Source organism: Oryx dammah, unplaced genomic scaffold (genome assembly GCF_014754425.2).
Source record: "Oryx dammah isolate SB20612 unplaced genomic scaffold, SCBI_Odam_1.1 HiC_scaffold_21, whole genome shotgun sequence".
NCBI classification, from domain to species: domain Eukaryota; kingdom Metazoa; phylum Chordata; class Mammalia; order Artiodactyla; family Bovidae; genus Oryx; species Oryx dammah.
The window spans coordinates 38,379,584-38,405,535 of record NW_024070205.1 but is presented as its reverse complement, the minus strand read 5'-3'; the positions used below and the strand labels follow the sequence as shown (position 1 = coordinate 38,405,535).

The following is a 25,952-nucleotide window of genomic DNA, read 5'->3' as shown; positions in this document are numbered from 1 at the left end:
TTTTTATCCATTCATCTACTGATGGACATCTAGGTTGTTTCCATGTCCTGGCTATTATAAACAGTGCTGCAATGAACATTGGGGTACATGTGTCTCTTTCAATTCTGGTTTCCTCTGTGTGTATGCCCAACAGTGGGATTGCTGGGTCATAAGGCATTTCTATTTGCAAATTTTTAAGGAATCTCCACACTGTTCTCCATAGTGGCTGTACTAGTTTGCATTCCCACCAACAGTGTAGGAGGGTTCCCTTCTCTCCACATCCTCTCCAGCATTTATTGCTTGCAGATTTTTGGATTGCAGACATTCTGACTGGTGTGAAGTGGTACCTCATTGTGGTTTTGATTTGCATTTCTCTAATAATGAGTGATGTTGAGCATCTTTTCATGTGTTTGTTAGCCATCCGTATGTCTTCTTTGGAGAAATGTCTATTTAGTTCTTTGGCCCATTTTTTGATTGGGTCGTTTATTTTTCTGGAATTGAGCTGCAGGAGTTGCTTGTATATTTTTGAGATTAGTTGTTTGTCATTTGCTTCATTTGCTATTATTTTCTCCCATTTGGAAGGCTGTCTTTTTACTTTGCTTATGTTTTCCTTTGTTGTGCAGAAGCTTTTAATTTTAATTAGATCCCATTTGTTTATTTTTGCTTTTATTTCCAGAATTCTGGGAGGTGGATCATAGAGGATCCTGCTGTGGTTTATGTCGGAGAGTGTCTTGCCTATGTTCTCCTCTAAGAGTTTTATAGTTTCTGGTCTTACATTTAGATCTTTAATCCATTTTGAGTTTATCTTTGTGTGCGGTGTTAGAAAGTGATCTAGTTTCATTCTTTTACAAGTGGTTGACCAGTTTTCCCAGCACCACTTGTTAAAGAGATTGTCTTTACTCCATTGTATATTCTTGCCTCCTTTGTCAAAGATAAGGTGTCCATATGTATGTGGATTTATCTCTGGGCTTTCTATTTTGTTCCATTGATCTATATGTCTGTCTTTGTGCCAATACCATACTGTCTTGATGACTGTGGCTTTGTAGTAGAGCCTGAAGTCAGGCAAATTGATTCCTCCAGTTCCATTCTTCTTTCTCAAGATTGCTTTGGCTATTCGTGGTTTTTTGTATTTCCATACAAATCTTGAAATTATTTGTTCTAGTTCTGTGAAAAATATCGCCGGTATCTTGATAGGGATTGCATTGAATTTGTAAATTGCTTTGGGTAATATACTCATTTTCACTATATTGATTCTTCCGATCCATGAGCATGGTATATTTCTCCATCTATTAGTGTCCTCTTTGATTTCTTTCATCAGTGTTTTATAGTTTTCTGTATATAGGTCTTTAGGTAATAATGTTTAAATGGATTTTTCCATTTGTGAGTGTCTTTGTGAAACCAGAGAAGGGTGGTAAGCTCTGCCTCTTCTCTCATGTGAGTGACAGAACCTGGAACTGTTGGAATTCATATTTAAAGGAGGAGTTTTTGAGCTCTTGTCTCATTTCTATTAGGAGGAGCCAAGTGAAGTGCAGCACCCTTCACCTGGGTTATCTTGTTAATTCTCAGAGCAGCCACAGAAGATGGGGGTCGTTGTCATCTCTCTTTCATAGATGGGACAGCAGACATGGTAAGAGTGACTAATGAGTCAAAAGGTGCACAGCTGGCAGGTGGTAGGGCCCAGAGCTTGAGCCACAGGTTGACCTAGGGCTTACACTCTTGGTCTCAATGCTGTACTGCCTAGGGGAGGCAGTGGATTGATGACTCTGGGAAGTAGAGGAGGAAGAAACTGGGGACTTCTGGAGAAGCTAGGTGTTCAGAAAAGAGGAAAGGAAAACCTGAGGCAGCATAGCTTCGCAGAGCTGGAAAGGAATAAGGACAGAAGAGAAAGAAGAGGAGCAGAGTTTAGAGCGTGCTCCTGAATGAGGATCCGAAGGCTACAGGGGGGACAGGGGCGTGAGAGGAGCCCGGGGAGGGGCTGGAGGGTCTGTAAGAACGACTGGCCTGGGTCTGGTGCGTGAAAGGTACCTCAAGGTCAATGCCACTGAGGTGTTGCAATGCAAGGACACCATTTACAAGGAAGATAAGTGGCAAAGCCTGGACTTGGGCAGCATAGAGACCCTGCCTGAGGACACGTCACTTAGATGAGCAGCAGGTCACTGGCTAGAGAGAAGAGCCAAGTTAAGTGCTTTAACATTCTGCCAAGCTAACTGCACAACGTGAGGCTCAATACCTGGAACACACCAACTTGTGCATCAGGTATGTCACACAACTGTTTCTCCCACTAATAAAAGTTGGCATATTAAAAATGGTGGGCACCATGGGCAGTCCTGAAGGTGTTAGATAGAGTGCTTGTTTGTCTAACATGTTTGCCCATCCCCCTTATTGTAAGTCCTATGGGAAACAACCTTCCCAACATACTATTCTCACACATACACATATGCCTACATACATACACACAAATATGTGTTCTAATCACCTTTTGCTCCAGAACCCATTACCCCCAGGCTCAGTGACTTAAGACAACCATCTTATTATGCTCATAGAGTACAGATTCTTTAGTGAGGAATTTGGGAGAGGGCAAACAGGGTGGCTTGTTTGTTTGCATGACATCTGGGGCCTCACCTGCTGCTGCTGCTGCAGCTAAGTCACTTCAATCGTGTCCAGCTCTGTGTGACCCCATAGGCGGCAGCCCACCAGGCTCCCCTGTCCCGGGGATTCTCCAGGAAAGAACACTGGAGTGGGTTGCCATTTCCTTCTCCAATGCATGAAAGTGAAAAGTGAAAGTGAAGTCGCTCAGTCGTGTCCTACTCTTAGCGACCCCTTGGGCTGCAGCCCACCAGGCCCCTCCATCCATGGGATTTTCCAGGCAGGAGTACTGGAGTGGGGTGCCATTGCCTTCTCCGGGGGTCTCACCTAGGAGGGCTCAACCCAGGGACAGGAATCCTCTTGAGGTATCATCACTCCCATGTCTATGGTTGATGTTGGTTGTCCACTAAGACCACTGCTGGGGTAGTCAGAACACCTGCCCATGGCCTCTTTAGGTGGCCTGGGTTTCCTCACAACATGACAGCCTTGAACTTCTTAAATGGAGGGCTTCACAGGTGAATGTCTCAAGAGGCAAGAGGTGAAAGTTGTCAGTTTCTAAGGGCTGAACTTGGAAATGAGGACAGTGTCATTTTTGCAGCATTCTATTGGTCAAGGCAGACACAAAGTCTGCCCAGATTCAAGGGGAAGGGACATAAACTCAACCATAGATAGGAGGAGGGTCGATATCACACTCTAAAAGAGTGTGCAAGATGGGAGTTATTGCAAAGGCCATGTAGGGAAAAACACAATACACACACACTCAGTCTCAGTGTGCTTGTTGATTATGGTGCCCCTGTTTTTTCCCCAAGAGTGGTCACCCCATCTATGCTGGTTAATGAGATACTCCATCCCTCTGGCAACAGTGAAATGTTCAAGGGTAGATATACGACCCAAGCAGGGCCATTAAAGTTCTTCTAGGGGTTGATCTATGCATTTGGGAGAGGAATTTTCTGGAAGGATGAGATTCTGGGTCCAGGCTAACCTTGTTTGCTGCCAGCTGTGGCAAGCCTACTTGCGAATGATTCCAAGCAGACTCACGCAGAGCTTAGAGTTTGAGAGAGACAGAGTTCTAACAATATTGCTTCTGCTATGGGTAGAGTCATGCCCCCAACCAGGTCTTGTCCAAGATTTCATGTTTCTGACACAATGAAAAGGATTCTTAACAACAGAGCCAGGGGGAGAGGTATGACTATATCCCAGAGGTATAAGTGAGAAGGCCGAGATTTTGAGCCCCCAGTCTCATTCTATGGAGGGAGAAAATTCTTCCAGAGGAAGGCAGAACAGTTTCCAGGAAACATCTGCCAGGAAGGCAGAACATTTTCCAGGGCTGCTTTGTGGGTGTCTCTACCCTCTATGAAGTCTATCACTCCCATTCCTTCCTCTCCTCCCACCATGATTTTATTCCCCAAAGAACCCAATAATCGTGGAAATGTCCTAGAATTGGGCTAATTAAGGGGAGCTGCTTTTCATGCTTATGATTTTAAACAAGTCCCTTAAATCTCTCCTAACCTCAGTTTTCTCAACTAAAATATGGAAATCATGGGTTATTGTGAGGATTAAATGAGATGGTACATAAGGAACCCCAAGCACAGTGCTGGGCACACTTGCAAACTCTTGAAGACTGAAAGCTGTGACTTGAGCTCTTTGGGTGGTCAAGATTCCTCTGATGTTAGTATAAGAATGGAGGTCTCAGCGTCTTCAAAACAGCCTCAGCTCTGCCCAGGACTTCGCTCAGTGCAGCCTGTGGAACTATTAGAGATGACAAGAGGCTCTCTTGCAGATTTATATGTATGGGCTAGTGGTAATTTCCATAAAAAACACAGGCGCACAGAGATTCCTCCAAGGCCCAAGAGCTGCAAAAGGGAACACCTGCTAAATCAGGAGTGGTGGATAAAGCCCAGTGTGTCTTTCTCCCCTTCCCCATGCTAATGAGCTGGCAGATTCCAATTATGAGCCCAGGGGAAGGGCTTGGCCATGATGGGATTTGCCAGTGGCCCTGAAATTGAAATAAGAATACATATAGAGAGGCTGTGTGGAGCACAGGCACCTTGAGGTCCTAGCACACCTTCTGAGGATGACTGGAGGGGTTGCAGGAGAGCCAGGGCTTGAAGGCAATGGCACCCCACTCCAGTACTCTTGCCTGGAAAATCCCATAGATGGAGGAGCCTGGTGGGCTCCAGTCCATGAGGTCACTAAGAGTCGGACACGACTGAGCTACTTCACTTTCACTTTTCACTTTCACGCATTGGAGGAGGAAATGGCAACCCACTCCAGTGTTCTTGCCTGGAGAATCCCAGGGATGGGGAAGCTTGGTGGGCTGCAGTCCATGGGGTCGCACAGAGTCAGACATGACTGAAGCGACTTAGCAGTAGCAACAGGGCTTGAATGGGGTGAGGGGAATAAGCCCTTGCAGAGTGAGCTTCTGGCAGGTCCCTCGGGAAGAGTTAGGATTTCCCTGAGTGAGTTGTAAAGGAAACTGATCCCCTCTAACTCAGTTTGTAAACTTGTGACTAATCCTGGTGATCTCATGGTCTCAATTTTCCCATCCTGAAAAGTGGGCACAATGATACATATTTTCTCTACTTTTGGGGGGGTTGATAGGGGGAGGTTTGGAAGGACCAAAGGAGAGCTAGAAAATGGGAAATTCAGGTCCTAGGTCATTGTTGACAGATTTACAGACTGCTGGAGCTAGAGGATCATAGAGTTTAAACAACTCCCCTCATTTTACAGCTGAGAAAAATGAGGCCCAGGAAAATAAAGGGATTTGTCTAATATCCTCAAATGAGTTAGTAAATGGTATGAGACCAAGCACCATGGGCTCTGATGCTAAGCAAACTGATCTTTGTTTTTCTTCTCATTGTTCAGTTTGCTCCCTTCCTGTGGTTGTATGGATGCAAATTCTCAAGGTACTTACAGCTGATGAGCCTAGTTGGTCTTGTTCATTACGCATTTGTGGTCTCTTTGGGCCTTCTAGCTAGTCTGGGAAGGAGCATCCTTGTCATAGTAATGCTTTAAATATCATATACGTTAACAGTTTTGTTCACCACAAAATTGATAGTATATAGTCTCTCCCATGAGCATCCCATCAGGTGAGGTCTGTTTCTCAGATGATGAGCCATGAGGAGTGGATTAAGTGCTCTGTATACCCTTCCTGTCCAAGTGGCAGCCCATGAACTGAGAGTTTGGGAAGAGCTGGCATTAAAAAGGCAACAGATTTCATTTCTAGATGAGCCAAGTAACTCTGAAGTATCATTTCACTCACTCTCTCAACAGTGTGCATGCATGCTAAGTCATTTCAACCGTGTCCATCTCTTTGCAACCCTATGGACTATAGCCTACCAGGCTCTTCCGTCCATGGGATTCTCCAGGCATGAATACTGGAGTGGGTTGCTATGCCCTCCTCTAAGGAATCTTCCTGACCCAAGGATCAAACTCGCGTCTCTGAAATCTCTTGCATTGGTAAGCGGGTTCTTTACCTCTAGTGCTACCTAAGAAACCCCTTTCAACAGCAAATAGAATATTACGGTTGTTCAACAGTAAATAGAATATAATATGTGACTTTGTGTGTGTTCTCTCACTATTTAGTCACTGAATCATTTCTGACTGTGACCCCATGAAATGCAGCACGTAAGGCTTCCCTGACCTGTTCATGAACCCCATGTCCTGTTCATGAGCCCCATGAACAGGGTTCTCTCATAATATCTCACAAATGTATGGCATTGGTTAGAGGAGGGACTGGACGATGGAAGCATGGGTGCCTCGGAGACTTAGGCCATCCTTAATTTTGGAGATCAAATTACATGTGTAGAGAAGTCAGGAGGGGTTTCCATCACCATCATCTCTCAGTGGACCATTGCAACAGCTTAACATGGTCTTCCAGCTTCTCCTCCCATTCACTAGCCCATTCTCCTCATAGCAGGTAAAAAAAGGCAGATGGTTTTAAACATGGATCAGACCATATCACTTCTATGCTTGAGATCCAGACTCCTTATATGATCTACAAGCTCCGGGGGACATGGTCCCCTCCTACCTTTCCAAGCTTGTTTCCTCCGTGTCCTCATCCTCATGCACTGGACCCCAGCCACACTAGCCTCCTTCCCATCCTTTGGACGTGCCACATTTGTTTCCACCTCAGTACCTTTGAAGATGCTTCACCATTTTGCTGGAATGCCTTTCTGTTAGGTCTTCACAAGACTGGCTCCTTCTCATTGTTCAGGTCCTCAACTCAGACATTGTCTCTTCAGAGTGGCCTTTCCTGACCATCCTAGTTAGAGTAGTCTCAGTCACTGTACAGTTCACTACTTTGTTTTCTTCACTGGGACTTGCAATGAACTGAAATTATCCTGGTTTAGTGGTTTAGTCACTAAGTCATGTCCGACTCTTGCAATCCCATGGACTGTAGCCCTCCAGGCTCCTCTGTCCATGGGATTTTCTAAGCAAGAATATACTGAAATGTTTTCCATTTCCTTCTCCAGGGGATCTTCCTGACCCAGGGATTGAACCCGGGTCTCCTGCACTGAAGGCAGATTCTTTACCAACTGAGCTACCAGGGAAGCCCATACTGGAGGGGCTTGCCATGCCCTCCCTCCAGGGAATCTTCCCAACCCAGGGATCAAACCCAGGTCTCCTGCATTGCAGGTAGATTCTTTACCATCTGAACCACCAGGGAAACCCAAGAATACTGAAGTGGTTAGCCTATCCCTTCTCCAGGGGAATCTTCCTGACCCAGGAATTGAACCAGGGTCTCCTGCATTGCAGGCAGATTCTTTACCAGCTGAGCTACTGGTGAAATTATCCTAGTTACTGATACGTTTATGGTTTTTACCTCTTACAAGAATGTAGACTCCACAAGAGCAGGGACTTCATTTGGTTCATTATTGCATTTCCAGTGCTTAGCACAAAGCATGGCACACAGTAGGCTTTCCAGAAATATTAGTTGAATGAATTAAAGAATTCGTGGTACCATATTTTAAAGAAAATGTTTCTAAATAGCCCCCCTTTGCACTCTCAGAGTGAATGGTATTCTTGCATCTAGGTTTCAGAAGGAAAGTAAATTGGGTCCCAGGCGCCCTGTTCTACCCAGGTATTCCACTGATAATTCTGAATATGAGAAACTCCACTTACCTGGGCATTCCCTGAAGTGCAGTTCCCTTGGGGAACACCTGGATTGGAGGAAGGAGGTAGGGGGGGAAGGGAGGTAAATGTTGCATGTTTTCCAAACCAATCTTCTCATCACACACACATTTTTAATGCGGACAGAATTTAATTTGTTATACAAAGCTGGAAGCAATAGCGTTGTGTGTAAATAGCAAACCGTGGGAAGAGTGCTTTCTGCAAATACGTTTTGCCCTCCCAGTCTATTTCCAGAACTAGTTAATACACGAGCCGCTGTCCCTGGTGCTGAAACAATCGACTCAGCCGGGAGCCTGGGCTTCATGCAGGGGCACCTCTATCCAAGGTGTTGCAACAGCCTCTGGGAGCTGCCCGGCACCTTGTGGTCACCATGCCCTGACAGAGGTGGGTCACACTGCAATGATAGCTTCTGGAAACCACAAGGCTGGGCTCTAATTCAATTTTCATTTGGCATCTCTCAAAAGTTCATCCTGGAGCTGCTGTAACAGCCATCCTACTCTACTCCAGGAAGAGTGGCAGGGCAATGGGATGGTAAGCCCTTTTGTAACTGGAAGGGGTGTATCCAGCCTCAGCTGTGAGCCACATCAATAATGCCATGAGGAAGCACAGATGTGACACAGATCACAGATCACTGTCTGCACTCACCATGACAACTATGCACCCAGCCTTGGACTGCATGGTCTGTAATGGTGCATTCAATGCCCCTGCATCCTCATGTGTCCTATGGGCAGGTATGTTACCATTTCCCTCAAGGTAGAAAGTAAAGCACAAGCTCTGTGAATGTTGTGACCCTCTAGAAGTGAAGGACACATGATAATTTAAAATTTTGAGTATGGTGTGATGATTTAAAAATATTTGTTAAAAATCTTGAGGTGGGGCTTTCCTGGGGGCTCAGTAGTAAGGGGTCTGCCTGCCAATGCAGGAGACATAGGTTGGATCCCTGATCTGGGAAGATCCCACATGCTGTGGAGCAACTAAGGTCATGCGCCTCAACTATTGAGCCTGTGCTCTAGAGCCAGGGAGTCACAACTACCGAGCCCATGTGCTCTGGAGTCCACAATTCACAACAAGAGAAGTCACCACAATGAGAAGCCCACACACTGAAACTCGAGAGTAGCCCTCACTCGCCACAACTAGAGAAAAGCCGTCCAGCAACAAAGACTTAGCACAGCCAAAAATAAATAAGGAAATAAATGAAATTATAAAAACTAACAGTTAAGAATTACTGTTAAATTAAAACTTTTGAGGTGTAACATGTAATGTACATAAATCTGAAATATACAACTTAAAATATATTGTATATGTGCGTGTAATCACCACCCAGATGAAAATAAATAACGTTTCCAGCACCACCTGCCTGTGTTAACTCCCACTAAGGATAACCACTCTTCTGACACTTGTTGGTATAGACCAGTTTTTCTTGTTCTTGAACTTTATATAAATGGGGTCATTCAGTAGGCACTCTACTGTGTCTGGCTTCTTTCATTCCACATGGTGTCTTAGGATTCATCCACGCTCGCTTGTTAGTAGTTCATTCTTCTTTAGTGCTGTATAGTATTGTTTTGTGTGAATAAAGCACTGCTGATTGATATATTCTACTGCTGATGAACATTTGGGTTGTTTCCAGTTTGAGGCTGTTGTGAATAAAGCCATGAATATTCTTGTGCATGTCCCTTGAGAACAAAACACTCATTTAGGTTGGGTATGTACTCAGGATTGGAATTGCTGGCCATAGTGGTTGCTTTACTTTACAGTCACTAAAAAAAAAAAAAAAAAAAAAAAAAAAAAAAAACGACATTAATCCCTCCTTCCTGATTTTGCCTTTTCTGCATTCTCTGATTGACAGAGATGTTCTGGGGAAGGTCTGTTTAAGTAATGTGGCTTTAGATTTTTCTGGGACACTTTATTGATCAATATTGACTAGATGACTATTCTCTACTAATCTCTTTCTAGAAACTAGAGACATTCTTCCCTCACACCTTTCTTCTTTTTGGTTATCACCATGACTGATTGCTGTAATGGAATCTGAATGAGGTGATGCAAAGTTTAAGATGAATAATTTTCCCTTCTTCCTCCACACCCCAGGCCACAACCTGTCTGAGAGAAGAATCTGGCCAAGGAGAGTAGGGAGCACGGAATTGACCCCCCGTGCCAGTGGAGAAATCCTGGAGGTGCTACACACGCAAAGGCTAGTTGAAAAATCTGTAAGGAGCTTTGTGCTCCAAGAATGGGAGGGGGACAAGTAGCAGAGAAAAGAGCAAGCTCCTCCTTTGTTCTGTTCCCCTCTTGCCTTTCCCAATTTTATGAGTTTTTATGAGATTTTGGAGCCTTATATCTACTTATAATATATGGTGTTTAAATAATTTAGGGTTCAAATTTGAACTGTATTATAGACAGCTCGACAATCTCAAGAGCAAAGAGGGAGCACTTTATGGATTGTCCTAAACATTGATCCGTTCATTAAGAGACCAAGTGTCCACAATCCACTCACCCTTGTGAATGTTCTCTCTCTCTCTCCCCTTCTCCTCCAACCTCCGCTAGTCTGGCATATTCTCTGGAGGAAAGATCTCTGGATTTAGAACAGCCAAAATGGCTGGTGAAGAATAAAATGAGGCTCTAATGTCCTTTTGAGATGTCAAATCTTCTCATATCTCTTCAGAGACAGCAGTAGAGACGGATAATGGTTTGTGCCTCATGAAATGAGGGCAGCTGGGGTTATGCCAACAAGAACCAAAGACTTTCCACCCTTCCTTTTCTCTTTTGTTTTTGAATGTTTGTTTTTATTTACTTATGTTTGGCTGTGCTGGCTCCTCGTTGCTGGGCGGGCTTTTCTCTAGTTGTGGCAAGCAGGGGCTACTCTCTAGCTGCGATGCATGGTCTTCTCATTGTAGTGGCTTCTCTTGTTGCAAAGCACAGGCTCTGGATAGTGCAGGCTTCAGTAAATGCGGTTCCCAGGCTGTAGAGCACAGGCTCAGTAGTTGTAGCACTCAGGCTTAGCTTCTTCCAGGATCAGGGATCGAACTTGTTTCTCCTGCAGTGGCAGGAAGATTCTTCCCACTGAGCCACCAGGGAGGCCCCACCTTGCCTTTCTTGGTTGGACTGAGGGTTCAAGGACTTGACCCTTGACATGAAAAGGCAGAGTAGAACACATTTGTGGTTGTACCTAGGCTTGAATGCCCTTGGCCTGGAGAGTTGGGGGTCAGATAGGCATGGTGGGACAAAAGAGGGTGCAGTGTTTACCCTGGGGCCCTGAAGGTGTACGTGGATCCTTGACGTGACTTTAGGGAGCCCCTACAGGACTGGGATTGAGAGCCCTGCCTGTCTCAAGTTTCCTTAACATCCCCGTCAGCCATCATGTCTCCCTGCAGGTCACACAGGAAGTGTTCTCCAAGTCTACTACAGCTGCGGGATTCTGCCATGGCCCACCCCAGCCCTCTGGCCCAAAGATGGTTGCTGTCAGCACTTTCCTCCCCTATGTAGATCAATAGGGCCCTTGAATATGACCTCAAGTTCAATTATGGCTTCAATTATGGAATAAAGAGGCTGTTACTGCACACCTACTTCTTATTAAAAACACTGCGCTGGGGGCTGGCAGAGATTGGACCTGGGGAAATCATTAGCTTACTAATTTGAAATCAATTTAAAGTGCATTTGCTTAATGGTATAAGCATTGTGAATTATCTATAAATTGTTCATTTAGTTGAATGTCACACTAGATTTTGCATTTTGGGGTTGGCAAAAGTGTGTTTCCTTCCTTCTCCCTTCCCCTCTTGCTTTCTCTCTTTTTCTGAAACAAAGCTTGATAATCCTGTCTTCTGGGATTCAGCCCATAATAGGAGGGTTGAATGAAGTTCAAGTCATAACAGGAGGTCTTATGCACAGTCACTCATTCCCCAGGAAGCTGACACTGCCTTGTGAACAAGCCTGGTGAGTTACATGTGGCCTGTGACCCTCGCTCCCCTAGCCTAACACCAGCCAACCCCTAGAGCAAAACCGCTCAGCTAACCTACAGCTGACTACACACATGTGGGAGGCCTCTAGGATCAGAAGAACTACCCATGTGAGCCCAGATTAATTTAATTACCTCACAGAATCATGAGCTAAATAAATGGTTATTGTTTTAAGTCACTGGATTTTGAAGTGGTTTATTAGGTGGCAATAAATAGCTAGTATACTGAGGCTCAGAGAGAACGTGTGGCTTGCACAGGTTGCACAGGTATATGTGGGGCCCAGGCAGCCTCATGGTTATATTGCCACACCATGTGGAAAGGATGTGTCCCATGGCATCAGATTCCTCCAAGTCTCCCTGGGACAGGGGCCCTACTAGGTGTGTGTGTGCACGCATGCTCAGTTGTGTCTGACTCTTTGCGGCCCCATGGACTGTAGCCCTCCAGGTTCCACTGTTCATGGGATGTTCCAGGCAAGAATACTAGAGTGGGTTGCCATTTCCTTCTCCAGGGACCTTCCCAATCCAGGGATCAAACCCAAGTCTCCTGCATCTCCGGCACTGGCAGGCAGATTCTTTACCACTGCACCACCTGGCAAGCCGCTAGGTGGGACCTCCGGAATTCAGTGACTCAGGAGACCAGGTGAGAGGAACGTTACACCAGCTTCACCATTTGCTTTGAGACCGTGGGAGAAGTCACTTCACTCCGCTGAGCCCTAATTTTCTCCTCTGTAAAATGGGGTGGTAAGAAGCCTGCCTTGCAAAGTGTGAGGAACCCATGAGATTCTGAATGTGGCAGGCTTTTGTGAATTTCACAGGGCTGTACACTTTAGGGAGTCTCTCTTTACTGTAATAAAGTCATTGGTGCTCTCTGTCCTCATTGACACCAACTGCAACACCAAGGTGCTCCAGGTCATTGCTCTCTGTGGGGGCAGCTGCATGTAGTAGAAACTGACCTTGGAGTCTCCAGCCTGGGTTAGACTCCCACTGCCCACGGGAAGGTGGCCGAGTCACTTTCTCTTCTGAGAACTACGGACATACCTGCCTTCCAAGGTGGGTTGAAATGAGCTCATGGGTCGGGAGAAGGCATTGGAGGAGACCCAGTTATGTCTCAGCTTCCTCCCCTCCATCCTTCTCTCTCCTGTCCTGTTTCTGCCTGTTCTCACAGGACAAGGCAGGTCAGTCCTGAAGATGCTCCAGCTGGCAGAGTGGAGTGAGTGGGGATGACCCAGTGAGAAGCCCTTCTCCTCTCCCCAGTCAAGCCAAGAGAGCACAAGCAGCATCTCTGTTAGGTAGATAGAGTGCAGAACAAAGGCTTCATTGATCTTCCACTTACAATCTGTGTCTTTCACCTTGAGTCCCTTTGAGAAGAGGCAGGGAAGGAGTCTGAAAGCAAGGAACAGATGCAAGTTGCTGGAGAGTATAAGGTACCCACTAACCTCTCGCCCAATAGCAAAACAAGATACAGGCATCACTCTGCCCCAGTTCCTTTTTTAAAGTCTTTATCAAGATTGCCAGGAGAAATATCAATAACCTCAGATATGCAGATAACACCACCCTTATGGCAGAAAGTGAAGAAGAACTAAAGAGCCTCTTGATGAAACTGAAAGAGGAGAGTGAAAAAGTTGGCTTAAAGCTCAACATTTAGAAAACTAAGGTCATGGCATCTGGTCCTATCACTTCATGGCAAATAGATGGGGAAACAGTGGAAACAGTGTCAGACTTTATTTTTCTGGGCTCCAAAATCACTGCAGATGGTGATTGCAGCCATGAAATTAAAAGACGCTTACTCCTTGGAAGGAAAGTTATGGCCACCTAACCTGCCTCTTGAGAAATCTGTATGCAGGTCAGGAAGCAACAGTTAGAACTGGACATGGAACAACAGACTGGTTCCAAATAGGAAAAGGAGTACGTCAAGGCTGTATATTGTCACCCTGCTTATTTAACTTATATGCAGAGTACATCATGAGAAACGCTGGACTGGAAGAAATGCAAGCTGGGATCAAGATTGCCGGGAGAAATATCAATAACCTCAGATATGCAGATGACACCACCCTTATGGCTGAAAGTGAAGAGGAGCTAAAAAGCCTCTTGATGAAAGTGAAAGAGGAGAGTGAAAAAGTTGGCTTAAAGCTCAACATTCAGAAAACGAAGATCATGGCATCCGGTCCCATCACTTCATGGGAAATAGATGGGGAAACAGTGAAAACAGTGTCAGACTTATTTTTGGGGGCTCCAAAATCACTGCAGATGGTGATTGCAGCCATGAAATTAAAAGATGGTTACTCCTTGGAAGAAGTTATGACCAACCTAGATAGCATATTCAAAAGCAGAGACATTACTTGCCGACTAAGGTCTGTCTAGTCAAGGCTATGGTTTTTCCAATGGTCATGTATGGATGTGAGAGTTGGATTGTGAAAAAGGCTGAGTGCCGAAGAATTGATGCTTTTGAACTGTGGTGTTGGAGAAGATCTTGACAGTCCCTTGGACTGCAAGGAGATCCAACCAATCCATTCTGAAGGAGATCAGCCCTGGGATTTCTTTGGAAGGAATGATGCTAAAGCTGAAACTCCAGTACTTTGGCCACCTGATGCGAAGAGTTGACTCATTGGAAAAGACTCTGATGCTGGGAGGGATTGGGGGCAGGAGGAGAAGGGGACGACCGATGATGAGATGGCTGGATGGCATCACGAACTCAATGGATGTGAGTCTGAGTGAACTCCGGGAGATGGTGATGAACAGGGAGGCCTGGCGTGCTGCAATTCATGGGGTCGCAAAGAGTTGGACACGACTGAGCAACTGAACTGAACTGAACTGAACTGAACTGAGATAGCATATTAAAAAGCAGAGACATTACTTCGCTAACAAAGGTCCGTCTAGTCAAGGCTATGGTTTTTCCAGTGGTCGTGTATGGATGTGAGAGTTGGACTCTAAAGAAAGCTGAGCACTGAAGAATTGATGCTTTTGAACTGTGGTGTTGGAGAAGACTCTTGAGAGTCCCTTGGACTGCAAGGCGATCCAACCAGTCCATTCTAAAGGAGATCAGTCCTGGGTGTTCATTGGAAGGACTGATGTTGAAGCTGGAGCTCCAATACTTTGGCCACCTGATGCAAAGACCTGACTCATTGGAAAAGACCCTGATGCTGGGAAAGATTGAGGGCAGGAGGAGAAGGGAATGACAGAGGATGAGATGGTTGGATGGCATCATCGACTCGATGGACATGGGTTTGGGTGAACTGCAGGAGTTGGTGATGGACAGGGAGGCCTGGCGTGCTGCGGTTCATGGGGTCACAAAGAGTCGGACACAAATGAGCCACTGAACGACTGAACTGAACTATTGAATATGTTACAATATTGCTTTGGTTTTATGTTTTAGCTTTTTGGCCACAAGACATGTGGGATCTTTGCTCCGCAACCAGGGGTTGAGCCTGTACTCCCTGCATTGAAAGGTGAAGTCTTAGCCAAGCAACTCCCTCTACCCCAGTTCTGATGTGATTATTCCCCTTTAACAGGTGGGCAGATCGAGGCTTGAAAGGGTAGGAAATTCATTCAGTCAATAAACATTTACAGTGAACACACTGTATATCAGGAACTGGGGATACCCAGGCTTTGCCTTCAGGGAGTGTGTCCAAATGAGGAGAGAGGCAAGTAGGAGGTCAGGAAACAGCCAGGGCACAGGAAATACAAAGTGCTGTAAGGTCACATCCCAGGACTCAGGACTGGCCCAGGACCCAGGACTGGCCCAGACTCAGGCACCAATCAAGGCTTCTAGGAGAAAGTTGAGGTCTGAAGGATTAGGAGGAAGTAGGAAGGTGCTTGATGACCCCAGTGGCTCAGACAGTAAAGAGTCTCCCTGCAATGAAGGAGACCTGGGTTCAATCCCTGGGTTGGGAAGATTCCCTGGAGAAGGAAATGGCAACCCACTCCAATACTCTTGCCTGGAAAATCCTATGAATGGAGAAGCCTGGTAGGCTACTGTCCATGGGGTCACAAAAAGTCAGACACAACAGAGTGACTAACACTTTCATGAAGATGCCGGAAGGAGAGGAGGAGCATCCAGGAGAGAGAACAGCATGTGCAAAGCCTGGACCATCAGGAACTGAAAGAAGATTGGTTTGGCTGAAGCCTGAAGGGCAAAGAGGAGGCTGCTGCTGCTGCTGCTAAGTCGCTTCAGTCGTGTCCAACTCTGTGCGACCCCATAGACGGCAGCCCACCAGGCTCCCCCGTCCTTGGGATTCTCCAGGCAAGAACACTGGAGTGGGTTGCCGTTTCCTTCTCCAATGCATGAAAGTGAAAAGTGAAAGTGAAGTCGCTCAGTCGTGTCCGACTCTTCACAACCCCATGGACTGCAGCCTACCAGGCTCCTCCGTCCATGGGATTTTCCAGGCAAGAGTACTGGAGCGGGGTGCCATCGTCTTCTCCGAAAGAGGAGGCAGTGGCATGCAATGGAAACAGGTAAAGTATCAGTGAGGTCCAAAAGGACTGTGAAGGCCGTAGAAAGAATCAACTTTATTATGAATGCAATGAACAATGCTTCCACCAGCTGTTGCTGCAATAATGTGTAACAAATCTCCCCAATCTCTGTGGCTTAAAACAATCATTAACTGATGTCAGCTAAGATGTGGATGAGCCATGCCAGGGTCATGTGGGCTTGTCTCCAAGCTACTGTTGGGTCAAGTCTGCTCCATGTGTCTCTCAACCTATTGGGCATGCTCGTCCCATGGAGAGGCAGAAGCGCAGAGGCCAAGTCCCCTTGAATGGGCATGCTTCAAGCCTTTGCCTGCTTGACTCTTGCCGACATCCCAGTGGACAATGCAAGTCACATGGCCGGACCCAACATCAATGGGACAAGAAGACATATTCCACCATAGTCTGAGAGAAATGAATTGGAGAGGGAATAGTTCCTATTTATTGAAGTGCTTTGATACTCCAAGCACAAAAATGCTATCCTGAGTTGGGAGAACTCTGTTCTAAGGACAATGAAAATGATGGTGGGTTAGCAGCTATCACTATGCACAAACCCTTGGCATACATTACCTCATTTAAACACAACAATCATGCATGGTAGATATTATTTTTCTATTTAATGGGTGAGCAAACAGGCTAAAATAGAGGAAGGGACTTGCTCTAATTCACACAGTTAATGGAGGCAGAATGAGGATACTAATCCCCATTTCTAGAACGCCACACCAGGGGGTCACAGAGCCCAACTCTGCGCTCTTTCTATTACCCAGTGCTGCTCCCTTCCAGTCATTCCCTCTTTCGGCTCAACTACAAGGAGATTCGGGAGCAGCATCAAACAATGCCACACTCCTGAGCACTCCAGGGGCTCTGGAACATCACCAGAGGGGCTGATGGTCCACATCTCTACTCAGAGAAGGTAGCAGGGAGCCAGCTGTTACCCTCCCTCCCGGATCCTGGCAGTGTCTGGGTTCAGAGAACTTCAGGTGATGTTTATTGATGTCTTCTCTGGGAGGGGCACTCCTTTCTTCTTTCCTCACTGCTCTCCACCCTCCTGAGTGCATCCTCTACCCTGCAGTAAGAATGAGTTTTCTAAGAAGCAAATGAAGACCATGTCTCTCCTTTGCTTAAAAAAAAAAAAAAAAATCCAGGTAATATATTCCTGTAGTCAAAAAATCCAAGAGTGTGAAAAGATTTGTAATAAAAGTCTTCCTCCCGTGGCTGTCTGCCATCTGCCTAGTCCCCACATCCCAATTCCCACAAGTAACCACTGTCTTAGATTTTTTTTGTGTGTTTCCTCTAGTTTCTTTATATATATACAAGCAAAATGAGCATTCTTTCTCTCTCCCACCCATTTTTCAAGGTGTTTTACACACATTTTTTTGCAACTTTCTTCTCATTTAATAGAGCTCCGTGGTTTTTTTCATACTGGCACTTACAAATCTTCTTCATTTTTTGTTTACAGTCACAGAATATCCTATTGTCTGAAAGGACTGATTGAAACTTATTTCATTGGTTACTGAGCTGAGGGACCTTGAGGAGTTCCCAGTCCTTGGATATATTGGACAAGGCTTCAGTGAAAAACTTGCCCAGTGTAAGTTTCTCTGCAGTATAAATTCTCAGAAGTGGGATTGCTGAATCAAAAGGATCATGCCGGGACTCCCCTGGTGATCCAGTGGCTAAGACTCCTTGATCCCAATGCAGGGGCCCTGGGTTTGATCCCTGGTCAGGGAGCTAGATCCCATATGCTGCAGTTATGGGTTCACAGGCCACAGCTAAGACCTAGTGGAGTCAAATTAAACAAAAAAAAAGGATCGTGCCATTGTGATTTTGATAGTTACTGCCAAATTCCCTTCCACGATGGTAGAGCCAGTTTATACTCCACCCTGGCAACCCACTCCAGTACTCTTGCCTGGAAAATTCCATAGACAGAGGAGCCTGGTGGGCTATAGTCCATGGGGCTACAAAGAGTCGACATGACTGAACAGTCTCAGGCAAATCCATGCAGCCTTGGAGGGCAGGGCTGGGCAAAGACTTCAGGCCCTATACTAGCCTGAGCCCCCCAGTCATGGTGGTGTGTGGACTCACAGCCTCTGGCTTCTGGGCTCATATTTTAAGTTTATTTGGAGTGGATTGTTTTTCACAGGGCTCCTCTGAACCTTGAATGCCAAAGGCAATAGTATTTTGCAAGCTGGAGTGGGCAGGAACGCAACTCTGAAGTCCTCTGGAGGCCCCAGCAGGAAAAGGAGACTTAGTTCTGCCTGGGCATCTTTCTCTGCCTGAGCACTTCCCCTCCCACTCCCTCCCTCCCCTCCCCTTCCCTTCCCCCTCCTCCCTCCCTCCCCTCCCCTCCTCCCCTCCTCCCAGTGACTGAGGTTGGTCTGAGAACTGTGTGTAGACCACTCCACGCCTCCCTCTCAGGTCACTGGGTGGGGTGTGGGTGTGTGACTGAGCTCCTAGAATAGCCAGATGCTCTCTTGACCCAGCCTGTCTCCACTTTCCCTGTCTGCAGAAGCTCCAGCCTTGACCCTTAAGATACGATAAATCCGTCCTTTTAGGTCTTAGCATCAGCCTGCTGGAGGCTGTTCTGTGGCTCAAGGAGGCCTGTGCTTGGAGGGAAAAACCCTGTCAGAGCAGGGTAAACGGTCCTCATCCTTTAAACCTCCGTGCAGAAGCCACATCCCCAGGGGTCCTTGTCACAAGCCTTGGGGCCCTTACCCTTCACGGTTCTCCCTCACAGCCCTCTGGTTTGTGGTTATGTATCTGAGGGTTCTTTTACTAAAGAGATTTTCCCTACCTCAACTGTAAGGTCCATGGAGTCAGATCTGGGTTTGTTTTTGTGTTTCCTTGGATCACCGAGGTCTGGAACAGTGCATGACACATAGTAGGTGTTCAGTTAATCATCGTTGACCAGACAACAGCTCCAGTGCGCATACTCCTGCTCATTGGATGTGAACAACGAGGAGACAGGAGAGGCTCAGAGAAGAAGATGGCCACAGAGGGTGGACCCTGGGGCAGATTGACTTAAGGAGACTCAAATCCGGCAGCATAGAAGTGAGAGGAGGCAGAGCCCTGGATGTCATGCTGTCCCCTCCCCACTTTCCAGAGGATTGAAACTGTGCAGTGATTTGCTCCAGGTCACCTTGGCTGGAGCCCACACTCGAACGCTGGACTCTCAGTCTGGTGCTCTTTCCTCTCAGAGAAGCAAGCAGGTAGACAAACATGAAGGAGGAAGGACCCTGGCTGCCCAGCTGGCCTGGGGCTGGCTGCTTCTGCGAATCAAATCTGTTTGCAGGTGAGGCTGTATTAGAGAGAGGGCATGTACTTAGGAGCTGTTCGCCCTAGGCGGGAATTCCAGCTCTATAACTCACAAGCTGTGTGACCTCAGGCTAGTTACTTCATGTCTCTGGGGTTAATTTTTTTTTTTTTTTTGGCTACGTAGGATCTTAGTTGCAGTATAAGGATATTTTAGGGCTTCCCAATTGGTGCTAGAGGTAGAGAACCCACCTCCCAGTGCAGGAGTTTGATCCCTGGGTTGGGAAAATCCCTAGAGGAGGGCATGGCAACCCGCTCCAGTATTCTTGCCTGGAGAATCCCATGGAGAGAAGAGCCTGGCGGGTTATAGTCCATGGGGTTGCAAAGAGTCAGGCATGACTGAAGAAACTTAGCACACATGCACGTATGGGATCTTTAGTTGTGGCATGTGGGATATAGCTCTCCGACCAGAGAGTGAACCCAGGCCCCCTGCATTGGGAACACAGAGTCTCAGCCACTGGACCACCAGGGAAGTCCCTGGGGTTTGGTTCTTTTTTCGCAGTGAAATGAGACAAAGACATTCCCTTCTGAGGAATGCTGCAAGAACTCCCGAGAGTGAACGGATAGGGCCTGGGACGTGGCCAGCACTTTAAAGCACTGGCTTTCATCGATTTCCTGGCTTCCAAGGGAAGGAGAGAGAAGCAGGGGCTCAGGGAACCTTTGTAAGTGACAGGGGTCCATCTCCACGGACTCCCCTCAGGCCCTCTGCCCCTCCCCAGCCCGCTGAATGCCTGCACATCCTCTCAGATCCCAGACTAACTGCTGTGCCCGATCTAATGAAGGGCATCTCATTAGCGCTCAGCAAAAGCTCATTAAGACTGTGAGCTGTGCGTTAGTGGGTGAAGGAAGGTCAAGGTCCTTTTCACGGGAGTTACTGCCTCTGGGACCCTGTGGAGCCAATATTTGCAAACAAGATGAAGGGGGAATTATTTGTAGCCAAGTAGGCAGCGAAGGGGAGAAGGCAATGGCAACCCACTCCAGTACTCTTGCCTGGAGAATCCCAGGGACAGAGGAGCCTAGTGGGCCGCCGTCTATGGGGTCGCACAGAGTCAGACAGGACTGAAGCGACTTAGCAGCAGCAGCAGGCAGTGAAGGGGGTGGCCAAGTTTCTCAGGAGCTCGCAAATAGTCACCAGCATCCTTCCCCTTGTGTGTTTCCCAGGTGACTGATGGTAAAGAATCTGCCTGTCAGTGCAGGAAACGCCGGTTTGATCCCTGGGTCAGGAAGATCCTCTGGAGGAGGAAATGGCAACCCACTCCAGTATTCTTGCCTGGAGAGTTCCATGGACAGGAGCCTGGTGGGCTGCAGTCCATGGGGTCGCAAAGAGTCAGACACGATTGAATGACTGAGCACATATCCTTCCCCCAGCCCTGCCCCAGCCCTCCCCCGAGGAGAGAGAATACTGACCCAGAGCTGGACAGGGCAATTGCCATGCCAACCAGGACATATGATGAGGAGATAAAGAATACCATCCACAGAGAGTGGACCCGGCAGGGAAGCAGAGATGGGCAGGGACCCAGGCAGCCTGGCCATGGACGGTCATTGCCTCCTCTGGGGCTCACAGTGTTCATCTGTAAAATGGGAACTCTGCTCTAAGGAGCACTGTGAGGGTCATGAGAGAGTTGTATTGATGTAGAAGAGCCCTAGTCACCTGTTGGAGGGAGGTGACAGTGACATCACGGCCTGGCCTCCTTCACCCTTGACCTGCCTGCCTGACACCCCCAGAGCACCCTGTAAAGATGAAGACCAAGGGGAGGGAAGAGGAGATGTTTCTTAAAAGCAAGGAAATGGGCTTAGTGAGGGTTTCCTGACAAATGGGCATGACCTGGACTGCATGCAAATGATATGCAAATGACCATACCTCCACGTTAATACTAGGTCATTGGGATGGTCTCAGGACAAGGACTTGATGGCAGTCTTTTCTCTGAGCACCTTCTGGGACGTCTTGTCAACTTGCCAGCTCCCTCCCTGCCCCACCCCCTCCCACCTGGTCTTTTCCTATAAGTTTGCCTTCTCCTTCCTTCCTGTTGTTGGAAGATGTCCAACTCTGCAGTCATGGCCTTCTGCCCTCTACCTCACCCCCTACAAGTGCTGCTGGAGCCCCGGCTGACCTGCCTAAATCCTTGACCAGCTCCTTCAGCAACAGTGCTCTCTGCCAGGCCTCTGATGGCTCAGGTTTCAGACAAGCTGATGGGGAAATTCTCAGGGGTGAAGTATTGTACAAATTGAAGGGTTTCCATCCAGATTCTCTAAGAAGCCACTTGATAAGAGTGCCCCTGTGCCGTCATCATCCTTTGTTACAATTCCCCAAGAGGCTGCACACCCTCAGGGATGAGCACACACCCTGGGACAGGCTGTGTGTGTTTTGTCCGACTCTTTGCGACTCCGTGGACTGTAGCCCTCCAGGCTTCTCTGTCTGTGGGATTCTCCAGGCAAGAATACTGGAGTGGGTAGCCATTCCCTTCTCCAGGGAATCTTCCTGACCCAGGGATTGAACCTGGATTTCCTGCATTGCGGGTGGATTCTTGACCGTGTGAACCACCAGGGACAGGCTGGTTGGGGTCAAACTCTGGGTTTACCACCAGCAGCTGCCTGACTCAGGCAAGGCAATCTCTCGAGCATTGGTTTCCCCAGGCATAAAATGGGTCCGAGCACCCCCTCCCTAAGGTTAACAACTGAACTGATGCATGTTGAGCCTTGTTATGAGTTGAATTGTGTTCCTCCCCCAAAATATGTTGAGGCTAACCCTGGTCCCCATGAATGTGAGCTTGTTTTGTTTTTTAAATATTTTATTTATTTTGGCTGTGCCATGTCTTAGTTGTGGCACATGGATTTTTGATCTTTGACGCACCATGCAGGATCTTTAGTTGCAGTGTGTGAACTCCTTAGTTGCAGCATGTGGGGTCTAGTTCCATGACCAGGGATTGAACCCCTGCCTTGGGAGCACAGAGTCTTAGCCACTGGACCACCAGAGAAGTCCCAGATGTGAGCTTATTTGGAAATGAGATCTTTGCAGGTGATCAAATTAAGATGAGGTCATTAGGATCTGATACAACTGAAGGCAATGTGACCTTCACAGAGAGAAGTCGGGCAAGTGAAGATGGAAACAGAGACTGGAGTGATGCCTCTACAAGCCAATGAATGCCAAGGGATGGCCAGTCACCAGCAGAAAGAAGCCAGGAGAGGGGGACGGAGCAGAGTCCCCCTCAACCTCCAGAACGACCCTCTCTGCCTACACCTTCCATCAGATTTCCAGCCTCCAAAACTGTGAGAAAATAAACCTCTGTCTTTATAAGCCACCTGGTCTGAAGCACTTTGTTACTAAGACAAACCCTAAGAAGAGCAACTGGCATGCTAAGAGCTATGTGTCAGCTTATACCATTAACCTGGTGTTTGGTGTCTGTCTTCACCATGGAGAGTGGGAACCAAGATCTGATGCTCCCTCAGCAAATACTGAGCCTCTGTTGGGTGCCAGGCACACACTGGGTGTTGACAGGTTGTTGCAGGTCTGTCCTGCATGCCCAGCCTCCCTGTTAATATTTACAGATGACCAGGCTAGCTCACCTGGAGACCATCCACCCACCCTAAGGGGTCAGCCCCAGCTCAGTCTGTGTCCAGCTTCCTAATGCCCTGGGCCAATGTCTGTCCCAAGGAAGAAGGTCACAGCACGGTACTGGGAACATTGAAGGGGCTAATAAGTGTCCTGGTAGGGAGCCAAATGGGCTCCACTCCTATGGTGCCCCATCCCCACTCCCGAGAGTTCCCCAGCCTGACTCTGCACTCCCAGAGTACTCTGTGACCCTGCTCCCCAGAGGGTCCTGCCCCTTCCACTCCACCTCCTTCCAGGCCCAGCACCCGCCTCGAGCCAGGTTCCCAACGGCACCATGCAAACACTTAGTTATCGCAATTTGAAGAATACAATGGAGCCAGCAATGCTTAAAATGCTCGTGTTAATGGCGGCGGTCTGCAGTTTCATTTCACTTTAATAAGAACCATCTGCTGTGAGCAGGAGGCAGGCACGACCAGCTCCCCATCTCAGGAGTTGCCCCCTCCCCCAAATTGCACCCAGAGTCAGGGTGGGGAGGTGGGGGCTCAGATCTGTGAGGAAGGCTGTGCTGGGGCCCCATGGCTTTCCAGAGAGCAGAGCCCCTTGAGTCTGGGGCCAGGATAAGACATGCAGTAACCCAGGCTGGTCCTTCTGTCCTCCCAGGCCAGGACCTAAAGGCCTAGGGAGGACCACAGGACCACCCAGCACTGACTGCTGTAAAACTGATGGGGAGGGAGGGGGCAGGGGGTGTGAGGCCCTGCCCTTGAACCCTCTGTGCTCTTCCTGCAGAGTTCCCGAGGGAGGCCACTCTGGCTGTGCCACTGACCCAGCTACAGCTCAGTTACTTTGCGTTCTGATGCCTTGATTTTCACATCCATAGAATGGGGGCCCTGTAACAACCACATCAGAAAGTTCTTGTGAGCACTGAGGCAATGTGGAAATTCTGCAGAGGGAAGCCCTCTGCAAAAATCACCTGACCCCCCTGGGAACCAGGTTCAGGAGGAGGGCTGGTCTCTTCCCCTAACAGGGAGAAGCAGGGCAGCTGCCAGTGTCCAGCAGTGGGGAGCAGCAGCCAGCTTCACCACCCAGCAGGGGCTGGCACTGTGATGAAGGCAGTGTGGGTCACACAGGTGGGTGAAGTCTGGCCCAGGCCTGGGAACGTAAGGAATTGTAGCCTAGCTGCGAACAGAACAAAGTGCCTCTGGGCACAGAGAACAAGCATCTCGCCCCCACCTACTGGACCAAAGGTGTGCAAGTCCAGATGAAGTGCCAGGGCTATAGGGAAGTCCCATTGGGCAGGGGGATCTTATAGCCGCTCCGGAGGAGCACAAGGCAGGCACCCAGCCCCAGGGCCCCCGCCAGGAGCACAGCGCCCAGGGCTTTGAGGAAGGAAGTCCTGGTCCGTGTGAAGGAGCCGGGCGCCATGATGCCGAGCAGGGCTGTGCTGACCGTGAGCGTGTAGAGGATGGAGACGCCGGTGTTCAGGGCGACGATCTTGCCGAACTTGGCAAACGGGGCGATGATGCAGAAGAAGAGGGGCACCGTGGCGATGACTGTGGTGAGGGCGCTGGAGACGATGGCCACGCCCACATGCCGCACCGCCTCCAGCGTCCGCCACTGGCGCTGCGAGTGGGCGTCCTGGGGATAAGTGAGAGGACGCTGGGGCCCCGGAAGGGATCACTCCCTGCCTGGGGCTTGGGATGGGGGTTTGGGCCCTGGGAAACACGCACATGCTGTCCAAAGCCAGGCTTGACCCTGCAGGGCTCTGATTCCACCTTCATAAATATGTGTGTGTTGCGGGTGGGGGAGGGTGAGAGGCGGGTAATAACAGCACCTGCTCCGACGGCTCTGCGGGAACATAAAACCCGCTCCCCTGCAGCAGTGCCCAGCGCTGGGCACACAGTGGGGGCTGGCTAAACATCGCTGTGACAACCAGAACACTGATGATCTGCACGGTAGGTCCTCGAACATGGGAGCCCTGATTGGAACTGATTCCTTCTTTTGACCCAGAGAAGCTAAATGTATAACTGATTTATGTATTTATGAATGTTTCACACCAAAACAATTCCAAACTGGGGAAAACCAAAAACTTTAGGAGACCCAGAGCTGGTTTTGGCACTGAGTACGTGGGTATGTCTTCCCTAAGCCACAAGGTCCAGTGAGGGTGGGGTAGCCTCAGGGTCACAACTAGAAGGGCTAGACGTGCTTCCTGGGCTTGAGAATGAGACTGGGAATCAGGGACTCGAGAAACAGGAAGGGCCCTTGGACAGCGCCTGGTCCCACCCCTCATGCTCACTTAGGGAGACAGAGCTGGGGGAGTGGACCCATCCACGGCCCACAGTCATGCTAGGTGCAGTTGCCTGAGAACTCGAGTCCCCTGCTGGAGAATGGCCCTGGAAACAGAGGCTCCTGCAACACATGCTGGATGGGAATCGGACACCATGGTGTCCAGCTACCCTTGGGGGCCTTCGTCAGTGGCACTGGAGAGGGAGAAGATCCCCTAGGGATGGGTGGGGCAGGTGGGGGGCTCACCTCAGCCTGGTAGGGGGGCAGATTCTCTCCAGCCAGCAGGTAGCCCTCAACCAGATGGACGCAGTAATCCACGGAGGAGCCCACGAGAATGGACAGGGAGATCGCCTCCACGGCGCCCATCTCCCAGCCGCTCCAGTACATGATGGTCACCACAAGGCACACGATGCCTGCAGGGGGCGGGGAGGTAGCTTGGACCTGGCCCCACCCATGCAGTCCTGGAAGGGGGCTGGGCAAATTCAGAGGGTCTCTGGGGAAGACGAGGAAGTCTATGGCAGATCCCTCAGCTCTGGTGACTGGTGAGACGAGGAGGGACAGGGCCTGAGAAGGCTGAGAGGGCCTGAAGGAGGTGACAGAGGGGGGCAGCAACACACCCCTGGGCTGAGACCTGTCACCTGGTGCCACCTGGCTCCTCGTGGGGAGTGCACAGCCCTAAGAACAATTGTCACAGAGGCT

General features: G+C 48.6%; 1 protein-coding gene across 1 annotated transcript in view; it reads right to left on the bottom strand.

The window, feature by feature from the left end:
* Window positions 1-23,359: 23,359 nt before the first annotated feature.
* DISP3 (dispatched RND transporter family member 3) overlaps window positions 23,360-25,952 on the bottom strand; it is a 36,533-nt gene continuing 33,940 nt past the window's right edge. The window contains exons 19-20 of the mRNA XM_040263427.1: window positions 25,500-25,666; window positions 23,360-24,605 (exon numbers count right to left, since the gene is read on the bottom strand). Coding sequence (XP_040119361.1) covers window positions 24,243-24,605; window positions 25,500-25,666 — 530 coding nt within the window. The 3' untranslated portion in view covers window positions 23,360-24,242. The remainder of the gene's footprint in view (window positions 24,606-25,499; window positions 25,667-25,952) is intronic.